The 18,069-nt window shown below is 39.5% G+C and overlaps 2 protein-coding genes across 4 annotated transcripts in view; one reads left to right on the top strand and one right to left on the bottom strand.

Moving 5' to 3' along the window:
- Window positions 1–476: 476 nt before the first annotated feature.
- RMDN1 (regulator of microtubule dynamics 1) lies at window positions 477–13,572 on the bottom strand. Of its 2 annotated transcripts, XM_061448178.1 has the most exons (10): window positions 13,404–13,571; window positions 12,665–12,776; window positions 10,155–10,242; window positions 8,332–8,491; window positions 7,768–7,857; window positions 7,092–7,147; window positions 4,992–5,079; window positions 3,374–3,404; window positions 2,577–2,710; window positions 477–665 (listed from the first exon to the last, which is right to left on the bottom strand). In XM_061448178.1, exons 1-10 carry the CDS (start codon window positions 13,548–13,550, stop codon window positions 627–629), a joined length of 945 nt encoding a protein of 314 aa, XP_061304162.1. In that variant the 5' UTR covers window positions 13,551–13,571; the 3' UTR covers window positions 477–626. The 2 variants fall into 2 exon arrangements, 1 of the variants encoding a protein (XP_061304162.1); XR_009742489.1 differs by lacking the exon at window positions 3,374–3,404 and having other exon boundaries at window positions 13,404–13,572.
- A 146-nt stretch (window positions 13,573–13,718) lies between these two features.
- CPNE3 (copine 3) overlaps window positions 13,719–18,069 on the top strand; it is a 31,237-nt gene continuing 26,886 nt past the window's right edge. Inside the window, exon 1 of one of the 2 annotated variants that reach the window (XM_061448172.1) lies at window positions 13,719–13,822. The gene's annotated coding sequence lies outside the window, so the exon portion shown is untranslated. Of the gene's footprint in view, window positions 13,823–14,156; window positions 14,284–18,069 lie in introns of those variants that run through there. The other variant, XM_061448171.1, reaches the window with a different exon arrangement.

Raw genomic sequence — 18,069 nt, 5'->3', positions numbered from 1 at the left:
TTTTTACTACTGACTTGGCACGAGCTTGGTTTATTAATCTAAGCAATTTATGCCCTTCATCTTCCTCCTACAGACTGCAGTATTCTTCTCTATTAAAGCAAACACCAAGTATTTCTATTCAGTTTGTTCTAGATCTTTAGGCATTCTACTGGCAGTACCATGAATATTTGATTGCCTGCCATTTTGTCATTATTTGGTCCTCTTCTCTTGGGTAGTGGCAACATACTGTTTGGAAAGTCTGTAAATGCTTTCTGTGCTGAATATCTAAATTTAATTTAGTTTTCTGGTGAAACCTGCTAAAAAAGCAGCAAGAACAAGAAGAAAGTTTTACTTAATCTCTACAAGTCATCATCTCTGTGCCTCCAAATTGTAGTTCTCTTCTAATGTCCCAGCCCCTCCTCTCCAATATACACGCTGTGTGTCAATGATACCCTTTATTCCTATGAGAATCAACAGACAGGATCACATGAAACAGATCTAATTGCCAGTTTAACTGAAACAAGCTAGAGACAGCAGGTTTAGGCTACACTTTTATTAACAGCTTCAGTAAATCACAGTAGTAGTTGGGGTCTTTTTCCTGTTCTGCCCAAATCTGAGGCACTGAATTCCCATCATCTTGTGTCTTGTTACATAGAATTAAGCAACTCCAAAGCTTCTTTCTGTACCTGAAAGAAATATACTTGTAACAAACCAGTGCCAGGTAGTTATGTACTCTTCTAGCAGAACTTGCTGTGCAAGCACACAGATGGTTCACCACAGCTCAGTAAATCCACAACCCTCCTGCAAGTAGTCATCTCTCTTCTGTAGCTCAAGATTGTCAACGCTTGAAACATAAACCCACTTAAGTCAGTGCCTTCAGCGTAATTCACTTAGTATATGTAAAGGGCTTATTTGTGTTGAATACAGATGATTAGCTTTGATTTGCTGTAGTCCAATAGTAGCATATAGTAAATTGTCCTGTATCTGACCATAACCAACCAACCCAGCATTTTCAAAATCGGCACCAGCTGAAGAAGTGTGAGAAGACTGTTTCTGAGGCCCCCTTTGCCTAGGGATTCTGGGTAAAGCATGAATATGACCTCTAGCATCTATGTTAAGAAACAAAAAAAATCCCAACAAACTTCTGGTCCTGAGAGAGCAAGCAGTGCAGGCAGCCAGACGCTGCAGATACTCAGATGTAACAAATGTTCAGAAAACCTACTTATGCCAAATGCAGAGACAAGAATTCCAGTTTCTTGGCACAGGACAGTTTCCTTCTTACTGGACTACCAGGTTTAGTTCCCAGTAAATTCTGCACCACCTCTCTCTGTACCCTTTTGGGAGAAAAGGTCATAGATGTCCATACTGGGGGCCAAGCAGAGTGGCAGCAGGTAACAGCAGCTTCCCAACTTGGCTACTGCACAAAAATCCTTACTGACTACTCCTGCATGGTATCTAAAGGCAAGCTTTTGTGACAGCTGGTTTCACATCTGCCTTCAGCTACTAGTAACCTGCAGAAGAACTGATCAATTTCATACCTTCCTGAGATAATCACTCCTTTAGGCTATTAGAGTCCTATACATCTTGCAAAGCAGTGGAGGAATGGAACCTTTACTAATATTTCTACTGAAAGATGTTACTGAAGAAGCTCGCTTTCGGGAGAAATATTTTGAGTCCTACTACAGAATCTACACAGGGAAACCTCAGTCATGTTTTTTCTGAAGTACAAAATCCTACCAAAGTATTCCTTACCGTTAAGACATTCAGAATGTCACTACACATTTTAGATGTTTTCTGTAACAGTTAAAACATCTCACACTTAAGCTTATTGCAAATTAAATTAGAGGTCAATCAACTGTAAAAAAAAAAACCAAAATAAACCAACTGTAAATCAGTCTTTGTTAGTCCTGATGGTAACAGGATTGTGTATGAAAGGTAATGCAATTGCTGTGCTTTATACTGAACGCAGTATTAAGTCTATATAATTGGTTACACCTCCTAGAACCACTCTCTATGTGTTCAGGGAGGAAGCAGATGTCTTCCCCTCTGAACCAGGACCGGTTCAAAGGGTAACTGAGCCTCATATCCCCTAGCATGGAGATTTCCTGTCAAAAGAGAAAATACATCCATTTGTCTCAATTGGGCCTGCAGTGTTAAAGGATGTAACAGGGTTTTGCTGCATCCATGCTTTTTCTTCCTTCTGTTCATGTGCTTTTCAGCGCTTCAAAAACAGTGATTTCTACATTTCCAGTTCTAGACATATGAAAGGTGAGTATGTGCTCACCTAGACACAGGTTAGCTCAAGTGCCTGCCTTAACTTCAGCACCACAGTTAAGGATGGGTTAATGTTAGCCACAAAAACATCATGAAGAAAAAAGAATAACTGTTCTTTGTTATAAACAAAGTATTTCCAACCATTGTGGTCAGAGGTTGTTACCAACGTACTAGAATTTTTTGGTGTCTAGATGTGATCCTGGATTATAGGTGCTTAACTACAATTTACTCTGAGTGACCTTTATAAACCATTCCACTGCCATGATGTCACAGATTGCCAGTTACAATATAAGACTGTACTACTGCAGTTCTTCATTTCCTACCTGTTTGTCCTCTTCTGTGTGTGCAGGATACTCCTTTGCTTTGCTTAGCCACAGAAGAGCCATCTTTTTATTGTTTAACTTCAGGTAAGTCTTCCCCAAAAAGAGCAAATTTTTGCTGTAAAAATTTGGGTCAGCTGTGCAGAGACAGGAGAAAAGCTTTACATGAGAGTGAGAAGCACGTTGTCACATCATTGATACTTACTTTCAAAAAGATGAACAGTATTTTGGCTTTGAATCAGAAGGAAGCCAATGTAAAACTTCTACTTCCCAGGTTTTGGTCTCATTCATACATGAGTTACATGAACTAGTAGCTTGTTAATAACGCTAAATGAAACCCGGTTCCTCACAAGGAGGGATCTTAATGCATAACAGCTCTACTTTGCAGATTCTGTACTTTTCTGGGTCTGGTAGGTACAGCAGGCATTGCAACCACCTTAGCAAGTAGAGGCCAGGAAATCAGGGCACATTTCCCAGCTTTAGACCATATATATGCAAGTGTTAGCTTGGCTTTTGCTGCTTAAAAATAATGTACCCACATTTAACTTTTTTAAGGAGCATTTTATAAAGCATGATTTGGCTATCAATCATTATTAAAGACTAATCTTGACTACTGTGCATACTTATAGCACAGCGCTTCTCTGCTGCTGGATCTGAGGTCAGGATTCAAAACATACAGAGTTGTTCTGGAAGTAAATTTTGAGAGCAAGTCTATTAAGGTAATACCAAAAGCTAGAGGTTTATTGCAAGTCATCATTTATAAAAGATACTATCCTGTCCAGAAAAGCTGGAAGTATTACCTTCCTCTGCCATGTGGAAGTAACGAAGAGCCTGCAAAAGATACAGTGGCCATTTTTAAAATGGAGAACAAAACACAGTATCAAACTAAAGCCTTATGCACATGCTGAACATAGCTGAAGGACTTCCTGTCAGTGATCTCACTTTTATTAATTCAGTAAACCACTGAGGGTTCTCATTCAATGTACAATCAATCAGATTTGAAGTTTCAACAGAACTAGTACTTGCCCAACTATTCCCCTGCTACTTCCTCCAGAAACACAGTAACTCTTATTCGGTACTCTGTGTGTAAACACAGTACCTAGCAAATTGGATTGTGTTTTTCTGTCTTCAACTTGTCAAAATAATTTTATTTTTCCCATGTAGCATAACTGCAGTTTCCCGCAGCCAGTTCTCATGTGTAAATTTAATAGATGAAAAATCTCATGATTCAGGTCATAAATGTTGACAACTCCTACAAAGCATCAGTTAGTACCCTCTTGTATGAGGATATATCTTTACTAAATCCACACTCATTTTTCAATTAGTTTCCCATCCTGCACATCAGAAATCTCAGTCCATTCCTACCTCTTCCTGATGTTACCAGCCAGAGGGAAAACACTGACAGAGAGCTTGAGTGTAGAAGTGTATCTATAAAACAGACTTTACTGAAACTGTAGAAGTCTTACCAGCATGGCTCAACTACAGTTCTCAACTACAACTTTGCTGCTTCAGCCAATTTAAGCACTACAGAATTCGATGTTGGGACTGGCATAATTTTGTACTATTGGAAATCTTGGCTGACAGTTTCCATTCTTCTGAGAATGACTGTCAGAAAAAATTTAAAAGCTTGACATTCCATTAAAAAGTTTTACTTCTTTTTCAATTAGAGCTTAAATTGCTTTTTGTGTAACAGCAAGAGCCTTCTGCAGTTACTTTCTAGTGACTCCTGCCTCCCCACCTTAAAAGAGCAAAACACAGCGGGATAGATATTGGCTGATCAAAACAAAGACTAACAAACAGCTGCAGCAAACTTTCCTATTACCAGTTCAATTTTCTGGTTTCTAGTACAAGCACACTGACGCCCTAGAAGATATATGTCTGGACAGTATGTTCTAGGGTATGTGATGGCAGCAATTTGCATAGCAAAGACACAAAAATACTTTTGACTGAAAAATCCCCATACCATGTGTAGCCAGGGGATGAGAAATTGTGTCTGTGGTAAGTAACAAAGCAAGCTGTTGTTTTTTTGTATGTAAAGAGAAAAGTCCTCATAGTCCTATCAATTAAGTACATGGTATAACCACCAAAGAAATCATCAGCACCAGAACTAGTACGGACAGTTACTTGCAGTACATCACAATAGTAAATATAAGTTACACATAGCTTATTTCCTGCTGCACAAACTACATAAATAATGTTCACTATTCTGTGTGTGCTACAGCTGGAAAAAAAACAAAATAATTGTTATGTTTTTAGATATCCCTCACTCTCCTGTTATATTCCCATTTTATTAATTGCAGTTCTAAAATCATTAGTCCATGCTTATTCCATAAACAGAGGTCAGCTTTGTCAGGAAAATTAGTAGAAGTGTATCAGCAGCTTTGAGGGGGGAATATGTGAAACATTTTTTTATTGTACCTCTTGAAATGTGGAGGTTGGTGGTGAGGCAAATAGCGTTGCAGCTATTTTTCTTTGGTACCATGGCATTTCAGCAAAGGTGTAACACCTGGAGCAAAAGGAAACATTTGTGTATACCCTTCACATTTTTTTCTCATTTTCAAGTAAAATTCTCATACCTTGGATGTCATAATTGTTATTTCCATGAATCACAACTCCATACCACAAGTTCTGTAAGCAAGTTCTTACAACTGTATAACAAACCAGCAAGATGTCTGATATTGCTGCATAGCTCTGCTGAAGAAGCGTTGGTGTGTCTTTTACTGTGTACTGCTATTACATTGGACAAACTGGAGGCAGTTATTAACCATGAGACAGCTTTTTGAACTTGAATGATTTTAACCATTTATGTGTATTTGATAGTGTTCTAATGTATTTTCAAAAACAGGGTGCAACTGAGTAATGCTATTGCCTTACCTCAGCACTACCTTGTTTTTCTCAATTATTACTATAAAGCAGATCTGCAGTGTGTCCCTGAAAGACTCTGATCTACAAGAATGAGAATAAATCCAAGAATCAAACTACTGTGTTCTAGGCTAGGCCATTCTATGCTGTTGTACTATCTACAAAATAACAAAGGTAACCAGTTGCCTATTTCAGAGATGTTGAAAGGATTAAACATTTGTTAGGTACTTCAAACACATACAACATTCCAGGTGTAAGCATTAGACAACTCTATTCACTTTATTACACACACCCCCCCCCCCCGAGTATAAAAATATTCTCTGTGCAAAATAGAGCGCTCTAGAGGAGGTGAAAGGTGAAACATCAATAAATGAAATTATAGACGTGTTTGGAGGAGAGGGGGTGAGGCACAGAATAAATAAACTTTCCAAGTTGAAAAAAAATGGTTCAATGCAGGATAGACTACGAAGAAAAGGCACAAAGTACTCAAGAACTGGCTTATATGAAATTCCAGTTTCAAATGAAGATGCTCTGGGATGCCATGAGTATACAGTATAGGAATAGGGGCAGAATTATCCCTTAAATGATTTCTGATCACCTTTTCTAGTTTTCCCTAGGAACAGTACCTTAAGTACTTCCCATAACAAGCTTCCTATCTCAGAACTGAGCTTGAGGGTCATTCAATTGGTAGCATATGCTTCTGTTTAAAAATTTAGACTACTGCAGTAGTTAAGTCATGGGAATGAGTGGTGGATGCTGCAAAAACAAAGTCTGTTTGTAAACTAATAACTGCTGGAGTAATAAACTGTAGTTCACTCTGATATTCAAAAATACTCAGTATTATTTTTTAAGCTACATTTGATTTATTTATTTTCAATCTCTCAATCTTAGACTAGAGATTGCCTTTAAAACAGCGTAGCAGCTTTGGCGTCTTTCACACAAATAACCAGAAATGCTGCCTGGAATCTCTGACTATCACACAAAGGTGTGTGATAGTGCTTCCACAGCATGCCCTGGTTTGTCTGGAAAGGTGTATTTCTAGGCCCCTCACCTGCTGTGTAATGGTAATTCTCAGTAACAGTTTCACTGAGCAGCAAGCTCAATTTCAGAGATTTTTGTTAATGTATATGCATTTATAAGATGCCTTTACTTAAAGATAACTTTAAAAATACAGTATCAAATACAGCATGACAAAAAAAAAAAACAACCCGTAAGTCTTTTAGGAACACATCTTGCTTTTGATAGTTTTTTGCTATACACAGATTGTGTTAAGTTGCTGCCAGCACCGAAATTCGGCATAATCTCAGTGTTTTGTTTACATTCACACCAACAGAACAAAATTAGTAGTACTTGCAACCGCTGATGTAAGTATGTTTCCATAGCAGACATCTGCAAAATGTGTTTTTAATAGTTCCATACAGTAAAACAAAATAATGGGATAAGCAATTATTTTCATCTGTTTGGGCAGCATATGCCTTAACAGCCAGACTTTTTCAAGGCTTGATGTCCTGTATCCGTTCAATAGGTTTTCATGTCTGCATCAACTAATTACAAGCCACTGAATTATTCCAACCATTTCTGCAATTCATATAAGACATTTTATAGTGTAGCATGTGGCAAAGCAAATGCCAACTTTTGTTTGAAAATATGCCTTACCAAATGCCTATAAGGTGAATTGTTGTAGCATCCTTTGGATTCAGTTCGATGGCTTTCTAGTGGTGGGGGGGGAAATATACAAGATGTAAAAAGTTGTTTTGCCATATTTGGATTAAAACACATTTAAGAAGTAGACTTAATTAAACCAGATTAACAGTGTGTAGAATTTCAAGGCAATATGATATTTATTCAGTGCACAACTAAATGGGCTCCAAGAAACTGAAGACACTGACAGATTTCTAAGCACTTCTGTTTAGTAGCAGGTCATTAAGAATTTCACTTCACATGAGACTTGGCATATTCAGATTTTTATATCATTTCTGGTGGTATTTGTAGTCCTTTATCTTCTCCAGGACTTTCCTTTACTGCTACACAATCCACAGTTAAAAACAGAGCCACACATCCATTTCTCAATATCACAGATACGTTTTATCTAGCCCTACGAGGTGCCAAAAGCACGTCAGCTATTTCAAGACTCCCTTCTATGGGCTTAGTTTACTGCAGGAGATAAATCTGTCCTCCTCGGAGGCTGGTGGGGCATTCAGGACTGTTACAAAACCAAAGTGTCACCAGCAGATTTGAACAGTACGTTTGCCAAAAAATAGCTCACAACTGTCATGCAGTCTACATACTGGACATGTGAATACTGTCGTATGCAAAACACTGTTTACATTACCTGGAAGTGCTCTTTGATAACAAAGGCATTTCCAATTTTAGTCTTAATGCCTTCAAAATCTCCAACATCACTGAGGCAGATTCCATACCACTGTAATTCAAAGAACAAAAATAAAACATTTAATACAGCACTATGGCTATTAGTAGTAAATTAAAAAAAAACAACAAAATGGAACAGCTGCCACCACCACTGATGACAACAAGCAATTTCCAGTGAAACTATAGAGCTATTGGTGTGCTTAGAAACAGCATACGAAACATGGGGCATGTGAAACATTATTGAGTCTACGTAAGAGAAGGATGAGCTAATTGCATCAGCTGTAATCAGCCTCATTGGTCACCTCTTTCGTGGTCCTGCACATACTTAACCAGTTCCCATTTCCTGTATGGAGGCAATTTAGCTGCAAAAGTCTGAACTATGGTCTTCCAAAACAGGGGGAATTAGAAGTCTCACTCATTCATTCTCAACTGAGAAGTTAAAGAGTCTGCTGTAACAGCACAATTATTCCAGCTTCCACTGGCTGGAAATCAAAGAACAAGACATGAGTTATTTTGCTTGGTTCACCTTGTGCGCTGCAGAATTTGATTCATTTTTTTCAAGTGCCCTTTTTGCATACTCAAGGGCTCCATACGCCAGTTGTTTCTTCTCCTCTGCAGAAGTACTGCTGAGCTGAGCTAGGTCTCGTGATGCCCGTGCCAGCCGCCATAACAACTCTGTGTCATCACTAGTTATGAACAGAAACACTTAACATATTACAGCAATCATGGAAATTAAACAATCAAAGGTCTTAAACCAGCTTTTCAATAGGTACCCTAAGTGGGTGATAAGACAACAGTGTATATGCCATGTACAACCACAAGGTAACAAACAACAACGGAAACCCTCCATTATGGACTCTGATGATACCTTTGTTCTACCATTCTGGTCTGTGAAGCATACATCTCTGTAGGAAAGGGCTTTGTTTTCTCAAAAAAGATGCAGTTAAGAAAACCCCCAACAGTATCACTGAAAACACCAGAAGGAAAACAAGCACTTCTTGGTTCTTAGCTAGACAGTATTTTTTCCAGCATCCCACTGATTTGATATTAATGTTTACTAGGAACGTTAAAAACATTATGTATCTTTTCTCTTATAATTGTATGTAAATAATAAATTCTTCCTAAAAAAAACAGATTAGCCATGCCACTACCACATAAAGCTGTACCTTTATGTATGTAACTCTATAAAATGGTGTGTGGTATGTTATAGCCAAAGGGATTTTAGGTTTTATTATCTTGTTAACACACCGTTTTGAAACACTGCTTGCACTCTATGTTCAGCTAACTACCATTTGAATTTTGGCTTACTATTTTAATAGAGACATTAATATTTAGAAAGTTTTTCAGAGCTTCTTATCCAGTGCTAAAACTCAAACCAAAAATATTAAAAAGCATACATGAGTTATTGTTAAACTCAGAGCAACAACAAACACCAGTTTTCTTCTATGGAGTAAGACTGGGTCACTGCTCAGGGTGCAGCAGTCCTGCCTGCACTATTTAACACACAGTAACAGAAACAGCTGATTCATTTTTCACCCAAGTCACAAAAATGCTAAGTACTGCTAATGGAATCATTACTCCTCACAGAACAATTAGTATTGTTATACACCTAGCAACAAGCTTACACCTTGCTTATGACACGGTGACCCTTACAGGTTAGGATCTTCATTTAACTTCCCAGGCTTTATACTTGTGCCTCGGCAAGAAGGGGCAGTGGGAAAGAACTGAAAACCGAACAGTTGATTCCCTCTAGAAATGTTCTAGAGATGCCTTGTGTCCTCCAAAGGAATGGACTTTGCATTTTTTGCCTTCTCCTTGAACAGCTTGTCCCAATTCACTTATCAGTAATGCTCTATGCAGCTAAGGCATAACTACATGAAGAAGGAGCTTTTTTTGTGCAGTCTCAAATAATGACATGAGACAAATGAAAGCAGAAAAACAGCTGGTCAGCAATGAAAAAGGTAACAGTGACTTGAAATCTTTAATAGCTGAATTCTAGGTACTTTGATCATTTAGTAATGTGTCGGCACATTGTGAGGTTTTGTTGTTGGTTTTTTTTTTCCCCCACTAGAATTTAAAGAATTCTTAGCATAACAAATCAAGCAAGAAAGAAATCCTCCTTCAAAGGACTGAAAACTTGAGTGTTGACTCCCACCACCTATAGCTACCAGTCCTCATTTCATTCATTTTTCCATTAGGAGGAAAAAGATCAAGAGTCCTTTTTTCCTACTTACGTAAGGGTGAAAGCAAGGTTCTCCAGCATACCACAATGAGAACATGAGATGAAAAAAACTGATATAGAAGAGTGCAGAAAAGAAGTCACAGTAATGTCTCAATGCAATAAAGTACCTATTTTTATACTGAACCAGCAACCGATACAGCTTTTCCGTTTCTCCGCTCCCATACAGGTAGTCTGCTTGCTCTATAACTTCTTCCACTTAAGAAAGAATTGCAATTGTGGAAACAGAAGAACAAATTACATGTAATTAGAACATTATAACAAACAAAACATTTTAGAGCAAGACAACCTAGCTAAAACATAAGGATGTAGTTCCTTTTCAGGCCACCATTCCAAACAGCTTACATGCCCAGGTGGATTGAATAAACTACATTTTCAGTGAGCAACTAGGAAGAGAAACAGTGCTGAATACCTGCCTCTCATGAGGCTACAGAGCAGCTTTCAGCAACAGAGCTTTGGATTGTTTTTTTCATTCTCAATATCATTCCATAGTTTTGCTAGAATCTGACTGCAGATTGAGTGGGTCCCATTAACTTGTTCAACAAGCCAAACTGAAACATCGCTCAAAGGTTTTGTGAGTGAAGTCCACCACATATTCAATACACTAAAAGCAAAAATAATTCTGAAAATCAGAATCAGCTTTCTAGAGTGTCAATTTATGAAGCAAGTACCCATTTTTCTTAGGATACTTTACATCTTCTTCTAAAAATGCTTCAAAACAGAGATGGGAAAGTACAATTTCCACAACAGTGGAAACAGACAGTAATATATAAGTAAATATCCTATGTATATAGTACATAAAACAGCATTCCAGAAATGGAAATATCAAACACCAGAAAATACAGGATTCTACAATGAAAACAGACAGAATTAGGAGAAAAAATACCCCAAAGGAAGCAGGTAGATAATTCTATTAAAGTATTTAACTGTACAGGAGATGATCAAACTCTGAGTTTACTCTTCTGCCACCAACATTAAAACATGGAAAAATTACCATTTAAGTCAAAAGCCTTCTCTAATTTCTTACAGAACTTTCAACTATGCTTATCATCTCTTTAATACTACTCTTGGGTCCGTGATCAAAGTTCTTAGTGAAAACATAAGTTCTTCCCCCCACCCCCCCAGAAAAAAAAGTGTTTATAAGCTTTCTTTTTTCAAGTTATCTACTGAATATGGTAGTCATGTTTCACAGCAGCAGGTTTTCTTACAGAAGAGAAAAAAAAACAACCCAGCATTGAAGGCTACTAAACACAAAAGTCTTCTCTTCAGCTTAGAAAGATCCTAGAATATAAATCACTGAAGATCAGGCAAGCGTTCTGGATAATTTTTAACCCTGACACTTCTAAATGCTTTCCATTAACCATTTCAAAGATAAGATAAGGCAACAGTCTACATGGACTTTGGATTTTAGCATCCAAGATGAGCTTCATGGTACATCTCCAGTTCAGTTCAGCAAACCGTTACGTTTGCTTGCTTAGTCTCCCTGTATACTACTAACATATCTAATTACTAAATGCTCAGAACTCAAACTTCTGAACACCTTTCCCACCAGAAGTTTTATATAAATTGTTAGACTTATATTTCTTTAAGAGTATTTTTCAGGTATTTCTTTTTCAGTCTTATTTTCACAATATCTACTACTTGTCTTGTAGAAAGCCCACTAACACTGCCTTTTTTTTTTTTTTGGCGATGTTGCTTGTTTCAAGTGAGACCACTAAACAGACCAGAAGCAACTAAGTAGTGTTCTTTATCTTCCTCATGGGAAATTTTCTTATTTGTATACCAAATAGTTACCTTAAATCTATTCACTGAACCTCCACCTGTTGCAGCAAATTAAACAGTTCCTTATCTATTCAAAAGTACATTGTATGAATTTTTGTGTAAGCTTCTAAGACCTTCCTCTCTTTGAGACACAAAGAAACAAGTTAGCTGAACTGACTACTTTCCGATCTACACAGTAAATGTATGTTTCATTTAGGCTCATTCCCCATTCAGTTAGGTTTACTCTCAAACCCCCTTAATTTACCATGTGATAAGCAACTTCTAAGTCTGCAACAATATTCCCTTTTAAGATGTTACTTTTCTTTCAGTAGTGGGACTGCTTTTATTCAGATCTTGAAAAGGATATTTTATCACTTGTTCTATACTTTATTGTGGTAGATAAAGAAAGGCTTTTCTTCCTTTTTTTTCAGCGTGACAAAAAAACAAGACATTTCCCAATTTTGACTGAAATGGAATTTCAGTGAGGCTTGACTAGATTAAATAGAACTTCTACAGATTAAGGTTTGGTCTGCAATCCTAACCGAGTCATGTCTTTCCCAATACGTTACTTAAAGCTTGGGCTACAAGTTAGGTGTATACACCTTGTGCATGTATTATATGATGGACAGTATGAGCTACTAGATCTGCTTTCAGTGAAATATGAAAAGAATCACTTGTTAAATTGCTACAAGGCTACCTTGAAGCAATTCAATGGTGCAAATGATGCAAATACACTGTGTGCAGTCTTAATGGAGAAAATCAAGAGCATTAAACCATTTTCCTATATAATTCTGGCACTAAAACCAAAAAAAGTTTACATTAGAATAACTTATGTACTTCAAAAGTTAAAAAATATTACCTCTGAAGCTTGCATGAACCTCAGCAAAGCCAGAAATCAGCTTGTGAGCTTCATAAACCAGGAAGGCCCCTGTTGAAAGCACAAGCCCCCTCCGAAGGCTTTTTCTAAGCACCTGCATGGGATCACAAGATAATGCATTAATAAACACTGTCAACCTAACTTAAAAAAGTTTGTATGCTCCCTAGTGTATATAAATTATAATAGCAATTATATTTCAGATCTTGATCAGAGAAAAGCCTTTTGAAAGTGAAAAGAAAAAAATAACTTTGTAAGATAAACTGCATTATCATGAGGGTATTTTCTAGTTTTTTTCAACACAGACTAGTAATTACACTTTAAAATAGGAACAGAGCATTAGACTGAAAATAAACCATAAACATGTTCAAAAAACATGTAGACAAGGCCCTTTGTGACATGGTTTAGTAGTGGACTTGGCGGTCAGGGGTTAAAGGTTGGACTGGGAGATCTTAAAGGTCTTTTCTAACCTCGCTGATTCTATGATTCTAAGAATACGGCGCACACACAAGGTAAGAAGGAAAGTATCAAACTCGCGTTTCTGAAGAGCGAACGAGCCCAGGGATCCTAGTTGTGCAAAACCGCACCAGCTCCTCACCGCACAGCGCCCCTCCCAGCCCCGCCGGTCTCCGTAGCTGCCACCCACCCCAGGCCGGCAAGCGGCAGGAACAAGCTTATGAAAACCGTGGAAGCGGCCGCCCACCCCGAGCAACAACGCGGCTACCTCGCTGTCCCCGGCCCCGCGGCTAGCCCCCCAGCGCAGCGGCCCGTACGTCGCGCCGGCCGCCCCGCGCCGGAGCGGCCTCCCCAGGCAGCGAGGAGCACGGTGGAAGGGCCGCGCCAACACCAGCGCCTCCATAACAGCGGCCATCGCACGCCGCAGAGGAGCTGGTCCGTCACCGGCAACAACCCGGCTTAAGGGGAAACAAGAGCAGCAGGCACACGTTCCGCCCGCCAGCCATTGCGTGACCCCAGCGCCGCGCCGCGCCACGCCCCGCCCCGCCCCGCCTGCCCGGCCTGGGGCGGCTGCGAGGGGCTCCCGCGCATGCGCCTCTCGGCCGTGGCGAGCCCGGTTGGCGTGGGCGTGGCCGCCGCGCCGCCAGGGGTGTGAGCGCTCTACGGTTCTGTCGGTGGTTTCGGCAGGTGAGGACTGGCCTAGCTGCTTTGCAGTGGATGCGCGACGGGACGGGCTGGGCTGGGCTGGGCTGGGCTAGGCTAGGCTAGGTGTTGTCTGAGGGCCGGGCAGAGGGCTGGGCGCCCGGGGACGCCGGCCCGCCGCCTGGGAGGGCCCCGTTTCCTTCCCGTGCTGGTTAGGCTGTACTTCTGCCCGTTTGCCGCGGGTTTAAGTTCTGCTCTGGCCTGAGGAGAACGAGCTGCGCCCCCTCAGGGCGGTGCACCCCTGCGGCGGAGACGCGTATGGGGCGGGGCCGCGGCTGGTGCCGCGGGCGGCAGCTGCCCTCACCGTGCCTCCTGGCAACGCACCCGCAAGTGTCCCTACCGCTTCCTGCTCTGAGGCGCTGGCCGCTCACCGCGGGGCTGGGCACTGGCTTCGGCGGACCTGCGGCGTAAGTCGCGTTCCTCCGCGTCCCTCGGACTGCGTGAAGGTAGAGCTGCGCGTCGGAACACTGGTGTGCGGGAGGCCGGTGTCTGTGGCGGTGTAACGCTGCTCCCTTTGGGGAAGAAACTGTCAAGAGTCATCGTCGTTCCTAGATGAACACTCGCTGTTCTTCCTGGGCGGCTGCTAGAGCAGGTGGTTGGGTTTTTAGTCTTTAACTGCGTTTGCACAACAAGCTGACATGCATGTTGTCATAATTTACTTTTCTACTAGGGAAATGTTGAAATATGAAAGCTTTTCACTTTGCTTCCTTACTCGTATCTTCAGGGTGTATTAATATGCATTGCCTTGTCTCCAGACATGGAGCAATGTTCTCTTAGGAGTTTTATGTCCCTGAAAGTTCAGCTTAGAGATGTTTCTATAGTGGTACAGACGGGCTGTTTGTGAAAGTAACTTGATCCCAGACTATTACTTTTTTTTTTTTTTCATTGGAGTTTTAAACTTTAACTTTACATATTAGGAAAAAAAATTCTTCACTGTGAGGGTGCTGAATCACTGGCACAGGTTGCCCAGAGAAGTTGTGTCTGCCCCATCCCTGGCAGTGTTCAGGGCCAGGCTGGACAGGGCCTTGAACGACCTGGTGTAGTGGAGTGTCCCTGCCCATGGAAGGAGGGTTGGAACTGGATGATCTTCAAGGTCCCTTCCAACCCAAAGCATTCTGTGATATGTATAATCAGAGAGGTAAGATGGTTTCGGAGAGCATGCAAGCATCAGTAAACATTGGAAAAAAAAACCAAACAAGAAATAGGTATAGGAGCAGGAAGAGCCAAGTCTTTTTGTTCTTCTGTTATGGTGTTAGGAAGAATGTGGTGTTTTTCCAGTAAGTATATTTGTGCTAATACTTTTGAATTAAACCATACAGACCCATTATGTGTGACTGATAGACCAATTTTAGTGTGAAAGCAAAAATGCATTTCTGTTAGACTGAATAACTAAGCTGTTATTAAATGTCATCTGCCAGAATTCCAAGATAGCAGTGCTATACCACAGTGATTTTACAGCCTTGTGTTATGCCCAAGGTGTTTAATGTTTCTCCAGAATTTAAGGCTAGAGGGAAGCCATAGCGGCTGTTTTGTACAAGCAACACCAAAGATTCTTCTAAAAGAATAAAACTGAACTTGACAGATTAATATTATTACCTGGGGTGGAGTTTCATTTTTCTTTTTTTCCCTTATTCTGATTTAGTATCAGATCCTGTCATTACCGTGTTTTCCTTTAGGCAATACCTTTAGGGACAAAATTAAGTAGTAAGACACTAAATTATTAATTCCTTATTATTTTGGTTTATTTTTCAGTGAATGTCATAGTTCTCTTCCAACATAAATGATACATGATCGAGTTAGTATTTGTAGGTACTAGTTCCTGTTACACCCATCAAAGTTTACAGACAGAAAATAGAATTACGGTACTCTTTACTGGTTTACGATCTTAAACTTCTTTTCCAGCCTAAACAATTCAATGTTTAATGTCCTTAGCTTATCTTTAATATTGCTTTAGATGAGATACTCCTGCTCAGGGATTTAAAAATGACATTATTAAGCATTTGAAGGATTTCTGGATATAGGAGTTTGGGGACTGGGTTTCTGAGTCTGAGCATTTGTTTAGGAAATATTCTTAATTATTTAGATTACTTTCTTCTGTGGTTGAAGGAAGCCTGTATTCGGTAGACCCTTCTGTCTTGTAGGTGGATCAGGTGCACGTGTTCACTCACTGGTTTATCCAAGGCACAGTTAGGAGCCAGTTGAATTAGTTCCGCTGGTGGCAACTTGCTCCAGTGCTTCTCACATCCTGGAGGATTATTATTAAATCCTCATGGTGGGTAGTTAGCACATGTACAATAATCTGATGGTTCTGGGAAGCAGCATGATTGCTGTGTGCCTTTGTTCAGTGCCACTGCCTGTGTGTATGCAGAGCATGTATAATGCCTCCCAGCCACAGTGACTGCAGAGTGCAAGAAGCTGCTGTGATAGTGAATTGAAGAACAGATGACTGCGGAGCTCTTGGTTTGCCTACAGGAGGTTTTGAAATACATCTGGGCAGTAGTAAAGTGTAATTTTGTGATTCTCAATTTCAGGTTAATGTTACTGTTTATACTGAAATACAAAATAATATTTTATATCGTGGACCATTGTGTAATAGTACTTTTATGGATTTCTTCTTTGGCTGTCTTTAGCTGTAGCAGTGTAGGAAAGCATTGGTTTCTCAGAGCATAAGCCATATTGAGAGCTTGCAAGCCAGTGATTTTGGTCTACTTACTTTAAAACACCATAATTTTATTAAAAAATAATTACATGAATAAGACAAAAAAAAAGTAATCTCATGTTTGTTCTTGAAATCTTAAATGGCTTTTTTTGCTGGAGTTTTTAAGCATCTCGTTTACATTGTACTTTGTTCTCTGACAACGGCTCTGAGCTTCCATAGTGCTTCTGTCATGGACGTATTAAACTGTTGGGCAGGTTATTTTGAGGAGCTCTAGATCCTCAAAGTCTATGCAGTTAAACCTGTTACTTTGATTGATACATGGGAATAACAGTTCTTGGTTTTAATTTGCTTTCATTTAACATTTTAATGCTACTATTGAAGCTTAGCCTTCTGCCTAGAAGCCCAGAGGCAGACCTCTGAGGCAAGTTGCCATTTTTAAGAACTGGTATTTGTACCAGTGAAGTGTCACAACATGCCAGATTTGAAATGGACTGTAAGGTTTAGTCTAAAATGTGATCACTTGCATCTTATTTCTGCAATGAAACACAGCAAGATTTTGTGAGATACAGGTTTTTCTCTCTTCTGGATAATGTTGATTAAAGTCAGTCAATGAGAGGAATTGCTATAAAGAATACACTATTTAAGGTAGTATTAAAATTGCATAGTTGATAGATTGTTTTCCATAAAGTAATAGATTTAAAAATAGTTTGATAAAACATGTATGCAAGAAAGACATTTTCCTCTGGCTGAATGCTCTCTGCCTAAACCAACTAAGTTTTGATGTTATGAGATCTGTGTTTCTTAATTTTCTTGTTCAGGACACAATATTACCTTTTATAGTTTAGCTCCCTTAGATCAAAACATCACTCAAAATTCTTAAAATACTGTTATGTGATGAGGAAGCTGGGAAGAACCCTCCCCATAAAAAGTGTGTGTAAAGGGTAAATGCACATATTCAGGCATTAAAAAAAAGTCCGCAGAAGGATATTTAGAAATGGTTGTTTCCAAGTCATTTGGCGAGCAGGCATCCTAGAAGTCAAATTAATAGTTTCTGGTTTGTGCAGTAGAAATTTTTAAAAATAGAATTCTGAATGTGTTCTTTGGCAAGGTAACTTAATTATAGATTTTTATATATATATCTATAAGTAGTTGCATGACTTGTTACACCAGTGTGCTACCAGTCCCGTCGATAAGTACTTGAACTACCTGGGTATGATGAAGCTTGTGTAAATAGATGATTCATTTCCCACAGAGAAAACAATGTGTCCCTTCTCATGATCTCATATGCCTCAGATATCTTAAATATTAACTCTAATGTTTGTTTGGAATAATCACCAGTAAAATAAATTCTGAGATTATTAGGGTTTTATTACTGTAATCTCACTTGTTCAATGAAGAGTTACATAATTACATCATACTAAGTAATGAATCTGAGAAGGGGTAGCTTACACTCAAGGTTTGTGTGATTCTCCAAATACAGAGCGGTTCAAGCTGAGATGCATTACTTTGAGCTCCTTCTGTTATTCAACTTGTCAGCACATCAGTTAGTGCAACAGGACAATTTTATCAGCTG

The sequence above is a fragment of the Pezoporus flaviventris genome, unplaced genomic scaffold (assembly GCF_033815535.1).
Source record: "Pezoporus flaviventris isolate CSIRO_AGI_PZ_B2104156 unplaced genomic scaffold, CSIRO_AGI_Pfla_v1 ptg000007l, whole genome shotgun sequence".
Classification (NCBI taxonomy): Eukaryota; Metazoa; Chordata; class Aves; order Psittaciformes; family Psittacidae; genus Pezoporus; species Pezoporus flaviventris.
Note: the sequence above shows the minus strand (reverse complement) of the source record. Positions and strands in the feature narration are given on the sequence as shown.